The 7,940-nt window shown below is 41.4% G+C and overlaps 1 protein-coding gene across 1 annotated transcript; it reads left to right on the plus strand.

Annotated features, from left to right (window-relative positions):
- The first annotated feature begins 1,186 nt into the window (after nucleotides 1-1,186).
- LOC107835238 (multiple epidermal growth factor-like domains protein 10) lies at nucleotides 1,187-3,572 on the plus strand. The gene is made up of 4 exons (XM_016667571.1): nucleotides 1,187-1,552; nucleotides 2,134-2,235; nucleotides 2,464-2,564; nucleotides 3,403-3,572. Exons 1-4 carry the CDS (start codon nucleotides 1,431-1,433, stop codon nucleotides 3,522-3,524), a joined length of 447 nt encoding a protein of 148 aa, XP_016523057.1. The 5' UTR covers nucleotides 1,187-1,430; the 3' UTR covers nucleotides 3,525-3,572.
- The last annotated feature ends 4,368 nt before the right edge of the window (nucleotides 3,573-7,940 follow it).

Here is a 7,940-nt window from a genome sequence, read left to right on the forward strand (position 1 = left end):
GTAATGATTCGGTTTTTCAACAGGACAATGCTGCAGTTCACAATGCCCGCCTGACAAAGGAGTTCTTCCAAGAGAATAACATCACTCTTTTGGACCATCCTGCATGTTCCCGGATCTAAACCCATTTGAGAACATTTGGGGATGGATGGCAAGGGAAGTTTACAAAAATGGACATAACCGACACTGTGTAGGTTCTATTGTTGGCTCGTGGGTCCATGATGAGAGTGGAGAGTGTCTATGGTAGTGGTTTTGGTGGGGGAAATTCAATGGCTTCCATAAATAATAATAATAATAATAATAATAATAATTTAATGAAATTATTGTACAAAATACCAGCTGTACTTTTGTATTGATGTATGTGTATTTGTGATATATGTTGTTGTTAGAATCTAACAATATATTCTAATAAAAACTATAGTGATAAAACTATAGCAATATCTAGCACAATAGATAATTGATCAATATCAATAGAAAATATGTCTGATAATGAATCCATAATCATTATAATCATAATCATAATCCACTGAACTCCAATCCAGAACCGCATTACATTCTGTAGGCAGACAAAGTGGTAAAATGGCTTTGTGCTTGTATAGTGCTTTATCGAGTCCCTAAGACGCCATAGCGCTTCACACTACAGTCATTCACCCATTCACGAATGGGTGACACAGGCGACAGTTGCGTGCTCCTGAGTGTACATACCCCCTCCCAACACCACCATTACCCTCGTCTCTGTGTATACTGATTGTGCAAGTGATTGTTTTCAATGTTGCATTTTTATGCTGTATGCATGTATTTTTACTGCTTCCTTATATTCTTTAACCTTCAAACCTTTCGTATGCATCATTTAATGCAATCTGTTGGGTTTCCATAGAAAAACCTTTTTAATCTAGTTTGAATAAATAACTGAGCATACTGTACTGTTTGATAACTAGGATCAATTGAAATGTTTGTATGACTGAACTGAAATTTTTTTTTGTAAGTTCCCTGAGACGATATTTGTTATGAATTGGTGTTATATAAATAAGCTGATGCTCTGCAATGGACTGGCAACCTGTCCAGGGTGTGCCCCGCCTCTCGCCCATTGACAGCTGAAAATAGGCACCAGCATGTAAGATAATGGAGGGATGGATAAATAAACTGAATTGGATTCAAATTAACTGCAGATTTGAGTGGTAAGTTTAACGATGCAGTTAAACTAAAATTAACCTAACCTAACCCTAAAACTAACTATTGAGCACGCTAAGTAGCTACTTCAAATGTTTTCACAATAGAATAAATGTACTTATGATTTACCTTTTTTACTTAAGGTGTAAGAACACATTATGTACATTTATGCACCAATTCAAACAACAGTTTAACTTTTAAGTGCTCCTACATTTAACTGATTTTTTTTTTCTCGTTCTCCAACTTAAGGTGCAGCTCCTATTATGATGGCTGAGTTGATGGGGTACTATATGACAGTCCTTTCAACTGTGGTCTTCTGGTCTCTCCCTTATAATACATCTTCCCTCAATCTGGATGATCCAAACGTCTGCAGTCACTGGGAGAGGTGAATCAGAATTCTGCAGACATTTCTGTGTAGGGCTTGGACAAGTGCTGAGAAAACTTGCAAGAAGTACTTTTAATAGACTCTCCTTTATCTGATTTAAGGTCCTTCTTTACAAATAAAATTTGAGTTAAACTGATTTTATCAAGAAACAAAAAATATGTTCGCTCACAGTAGTTAAAGAAACTCTATTTTCAAAAGAATAGAATATTTTGAAAAATGGGGGACAGGAGAAGGTGCAGAGCAAGAAATAAAAAAGATAGTAAGTTTCAAGCTCACTAACACCGGTGAGCTTGAAACTCACTGGTGTTAGTGATTGAATGTGATTACTGTAGAAAGAGCATGTTTGTGTGGTTATTCATGAGACAGTCATGCGGGAGTTTTGTTTCAAGCCCTGCAACCAAATTCTTTTGGACAGACTTCAATTCTCACACTTATCTCGCATTACTTTGAAAAACAGTGGTCAGATAGAAGTGGCACACTGAACAGTTTGAAATTTTAACTTATCTTACCTTCTCACAACAGACATACTGAGTTTGCTTGTAAGTTTTAAGTGTCTTTCTTCTGTCTTTTTATGGTTTCAGTTACTCAAGGATGGTGACGGAGTCTTATGCTTATAGTTTTGATCAGATTTATTACACCAACTGTCCAGACATCCTCAAATGGTTCAAGTGCACCAGATACAGGTGAGGAACACACCTTAGCATACATCTAAGAGATTACAGATTTTGTACCTGGTGTTTTATCAAAGTACAATTTTCACTTCTCATACATCATATACGTATGATGACAGAGTGGCTCACTTTTTTATAATCAGCTGTTTTATAACCTGTGAAAGCTAGTTAATTTGTTAAACCTTTTTCCATAACCTAAATGTCCTCAACAAGTGACCTCTGTTCTCTGTGTGATTACAGGGAGATGTATCGGACAGCTTATCGGAGAGGAGAGAAAATCATGTACAGGATAAAGTCACAGTGTTGCCCAGGCTTCTTTGAAATTGGAGAGATGTGTGCTCGTGAGTGCCTGTATCCCCTCCCACCACTGCCATTACTCTTGTTTCTCTGTATACACATGCAGAACCACACACACGTAAAATTATTCTTTTTCACCATATTAGGACTTTGTCTTAACATTAAGACAAAGTCCTCATAAATTCAACACTTTTGAATTTTGACTGCCATCCAGCCAAAATTATTTATTGGTTATTGTTAACCAATAATGAATAAGTAGACAATATCTAAGTAGACATTAATGGTTAACAATTGCAAAAAATGCAAACAATTAATTAACCTATAAATAATTGTTTTCATTCCTAGTTTGAACAGATGAACACAGCACCTTCATTGTTGATTGTTCCTTGATTGTAATTGTTCCTAAGGATAAACAAGACTTGTGCAACTCCACAATTCTTTTCTGGCTATTTTGGTTTATTTCTTTTGTCTTTCCAATTGTGTCAAACAAGAAAGCTGTGTGTACCAGATGTGGCCCTAAAATACTTCCACAGGTGTGCCTCCACCTGTGGAACGTAAATGTGTCAATTAAGCTAAGGGTGGTTTCCAAAGGCATCACATCGTCTTCTGATATTTTTCTCACTGCTTAAATTTGGTAAATGGAAATGTTTTTGATAATTGTAACTAACCTAAAACAGGGGAAGTGTGGTCTAATGTCTTCAGAAACTAAGGAAAAAAGGTGTATATCTTTTGATTCATTGTATGGAAACTTGTGGTTTCAATTGTATATTGGCTATTTTCTAAATTACATTGTGGATAATCTATAGATAATCTGAAATTAATTCACATAAAATTAAAAAAGTCAAATGAATTCATTATTGTGTCTGCTTCCTCCTTGCACAGCACATTGTGAAGACAGCTGTGTTCATGGCAGTTGTATGGCACCCAACACCTGTCGATGTGAACCAGGCTGGGGGGGTTCCAACTGCTCCAGTGGTGAGTTCTTCAGCTGTTGCTGTCTGTGAGTGATCATGTCATGTGTATGGCTGGTTTCCTGTGAAAGTACTCAGAAGTCATGTTGAAAAAATGACTTTCAACATATTACTGCAGCCTATTAAACCACACAGAGACAGATGGTTGCGTTGGTGTGAATGAGTAAGTTGTTTGTCATGTAAATGATCTGCAACTTAATGTCGTTTTGTTGAAAATAAGTATTTCCATATTTCCTAACTGGTTTCTGGGACAGCCTATTCTGAAACCAAATCACAAGGATTTCTAACTTATATTTTTAAATAGAAGTGATATGTTTGCAAAATCTTTTAATCTGGCAATAGTTCACGGTATCTGTTATTTTCAGTGTAAATCTGAGTATGTTTGGTTTTACTTCTCGTAATAACAGCTCACTGTGCAATGCAGTCCTTAGTAGTAAAAACAGATTTTTGAAAATAATAAAACGCTAATGAGGTGTATACCTCATAAGCTCTCATCTACTAACTCTAAAATCCACAATTCAAAAAAAAATTATGTAATATCCACGCGTGTGTAATAATAATAATAATAATAATATCCATGTGTAATAATGTTCTTTTTTCCCTGTCCTGGGATTCAATGCTTTTTCAGGATAAAAACTTTGAACCTATGATACCAGTTAACCCCTCCCCACCCACCCCCCAAAATAACAAAATCATTAAACTTGGGGCATCGTGTGGTGTAGTCTTCCCCCTTCTTTCTGCCCCCTTTTTGTCTAACTCGAAGAAAAATAGAAAATGGCCACCAGCACCAACCAAAAACAGATTATAAAGAAATTGAAACTATCATAATTTAAAAAAAATATTCTCACATCTCTATCTCTATAAGTGGAATAAAATAAGTCCTTTATGAAATCTCTATAAGAATTTCTTGCTTTTATACAAGAAATTCTTAACCTTTATTGTGTCATGGTTTTTGGAATATTTCGGGCCCAAATGCAGCGACACTCTCAGGATACCAAACAGTTTGCGAGGCAAGGACAGGCTTTACCTTGGAGATGTGGAACGTGGGATGAACTTGGAGACAGACAGCTGTTGGATTGATGACAGATTCTATGACATATAGACTGATAAAGCATGGACCCAGCTTGTTAGGGATGGATTTGAATGGAATGCCACGTTAAAAGACCCAAACTTTCTGCCCAGGTGAATACAGAGGTGCCAGATCTGATTTGTCTGGAAAACTGCTGAAGGTTTGTTGGCAGTAAAACTGCTCGGATGAACAATCAGGAACTTAGTCCAAACTTTCTTTATGGTTACCTTGGCAGGAAAACATAGTTCGGGGGGTCTTTTATAGCTCCCACCATGACAATTTTGCTGACCTTAATATCTCATGTGTTTTAGTTTGGTGATTATTGTTACACTGATAGGTGTGTCTGTGTCTGTTGGACATTTATATAAATACAGAAAAAAAATCACATCCCATAATATGGTGTAGCGTCCCGGTTGAAAAGATGGTGTCATGACGGAAGGTAACTTCTTGACCCACATGCAAAAAACCAGAGAACCGATAATCAGTAAAAGATGCTTAATATAAAGCACAACAACAGCACAGATAAACTGTGTTCCTGGTGGAGCGGCAACTGGAGCGGGCTGGAAGAGAGAATGAGCGATGAGTTTAAGGACTGTGGGATGTTTGAGTTCTGAACGAACGGCAACGGTCTTACTAGGTCAGGCGGCAGGTAAGAGGGGGTGGATACTGGGATTTCCGGGGGTGTTTTCAGGTATGGGGATCTGCTGCGGAACCAGCTGGTGTCTTGGGAAGATCCAGCGGACAGCGTTGGAGGGCGGACAGATACAGACCTCGGCTCACCGGGGCAGAACGAGAAAGGCAGCCAACGAGGGGTAAGTACGCCAGGTACAGCCAGGAGCTCAAAAGCCTCGAGTGGTCGGACCACGACGTCACAAGGGAGTAGTCTGAAAAACGAAGAAACACAACAGGAGTCACTGGGAGGTTCACAAGGAGTCAACAAACACTATGATGATGGCCTGCAGTACCATTACTGGTTAACACTCTGGCATCGATGTGTTGGCTGACTCCACTCTTAAGCCTCTGCGGAGATGAGACAATCTCCGACAGGTGTGAGGATCCCACCGTCGCCGGTCACGCCCACCAGAGATCATCCACCAGGCGGTCCCTGGTGGAAGGAGCGAGAAGCTGTTAGGATTCGGGTCAGTGTGAGTGGTCTTCCCTATAGAGGATCTTCGGAGGAGAGCTCTGACAGGCTGGCGCACCGGCAGCTGATTCCGAATGATTGACTGGAGGACCTTTAAGAAGCTGAGGAACAGTCGCTCATCGCTCGATGGTCCCACTTGTTGGTCAGAGTCTACCCAGAAGCCATACTTTAGATGCTTTTAAGAGACTTCGAGTAATTCTGTGTCTTCTTTCAGAGAAAAAAACGATGAGCTGTCGGGATCAAGCCAAGAACCACGCCCGGACATAAAGATCGCCCCTGTCAAAGACCGAACATCTCCGCCTGCTGCTCTCCGCTTCCCTCTCCATCATTGGTCATCAGAAACGCTGACGGATCCTAGCATTCCCCTCCACGCAACCACCATCCGGAAAAACAGTAAGCCCGTTCATCCAATCCGATCAAGATCTCTCATCTCCGCTCCCCCACTAACATCTCCCCTCTCCAACAGATCCTGAGCTGAATCGCCTAACCATTCTGTGGAGCATATTTAATTGTACAATTGAACAACATTAAAACTTTCACTGAACAGTGTTTCCGGTCTTGTGTGAAACTTGCATGTGGGTCAAGAGACTAAAATCCAACATGACAGAACCATCGAGCCAAGTTGACCCAGCAGGTACTCACACAAGACCCGCTTTGAGCTCAGCTGAACTCTTAGCTCGTCACGACGCCATGCTTCGTACTCTATTGGATCAGCAGAATTTCCAGGGACAGATAATGGATCAATTGAGAACGTCAGTCTCAGAACTGTCAAATAGACTGGACCAAAATCCTCAGCCTCCTAATGCAGCCGGCGCAGAAGCCGCCGCCGCCGCTGCCCCTCCACCCGGTGCGGGGTCTCCTTTGCAGTCAACCCCAGCTGGGACGCACCGGGGCCGTGAGATTTCGCTTCCGACACCTGATCATTATTCTGGAGAGATTGGAAAGTGTGGAGGATTCATCTTGCAATGTTCCATCGTTTTTTGCAGAGCTCCAGACTCTTTCCCAGATGACTCCGCTAAGATAGCGTATATGATCGGGTTATTGAAGGGGAAAGCCCTGCGATGGGCAGAAGCTAAATTTAACCTGGTCTCTCTTTCTCAAACACCATTTGTTACCTTTCTAAGTGAGTTAAAGCAAACATTCGGCTATGCAGAGTCTAGTTCAGAAATCACGCATCAGCTTTAGAACTTGAAACAGGGATCCCGTTCTGCAGCTGAATTCGCAATAGATTTTCGCACACTTGCAGCTACGTCTGGGTGGAATGACAAAGCTCTAAAAGGGGCTTTCATTCAGGCTCTAAACGAGACGCTTAAGAATGAACTGGTCTACAGGGACGAACCACCCAATTTGGAAGCTTTAATATCCTTGGCTATTAAGATTGATAATAGACTTCGAGGGAGATCCCGAGAGAGGAAGGGATCTAAACCTGTCTTTTTTCCATACAGTTTCGCTTCCGAGGTTGCCATGGAAACCACACTGAACACGCTTCCTCCCGAGGAACCCATGCAGATTGGCCGCACCAGGATTTCCCCCTCAGAAAGGCAACGAAGGCTAGAAGCTCGAGCCTGCTTTTACTGCGGTCTCTCTGGCCATTTTATCGCGGCATGCCCTGCCCGGTTAAAAGGGAAAGCCCACCAGTGAACACGGGAGTCCTGGTGGGTGGATGTTCCAGTTCGATCTCCCGATTTTCTCTTCCTGCCTCTCTTTGCTTCAATCAAAGGTCAGTTAACCTCTCGGCACTAATTGATTCAGGATGTGAACAAAACCTAATTGATAAAGAACTGGTTAAGAATCTTAATATACCTACAATTTCCCTTCCCGCTCCAATCCAAGTTTCTGCCCTGGATGGGGGAGTTCTGCCAGCAATTTCACAACAGACTAAACCTATCGAACTTCTGGTTTCAGGCAATCACCGAGAGTTTCTGACTTTTTATGTGTTTCCCTTTCCACAGAGCCCTTTGGTGCTGGGTATTCCCTGGTTGAGACAACATAATCCTCACCTTAACTGGTATGAGGGAAGAGTGGAATCATGGAGCAGAACCTGTCATGCAACCTGCCTGCTGTCGGCCTTGACGAATCCAAAACTGGACACTACTCCGCAGGACGAAGATGACGCCCAGGATCTGTCTAAAGTGCCCTCTGAATATCATGATTTAAGAATGGTGTTTAAAAAAAATAAAGCGCTTTCACTTCCCCCCCACCGCCCCTACGACTGCGCAATTGATCTCCTTCCAGG

The sequence above is a fragment of the Poecilia formosa genome, unplaced genomic scaffold (genome assembly GCF_000485575.1).
Source record: "Poecilia formosa unplaced genomic scaffold, Poecilia_formosa-5.1.2 Scaffold1296, whole genome shotgun sequence".
Taxonomy (NCBI): Eukaryota; Metazoa; Chordata; class Actinopteri; order Cyprinodontiformes; family Poeciliidae; genus Poecilia; species Poecilia formosa.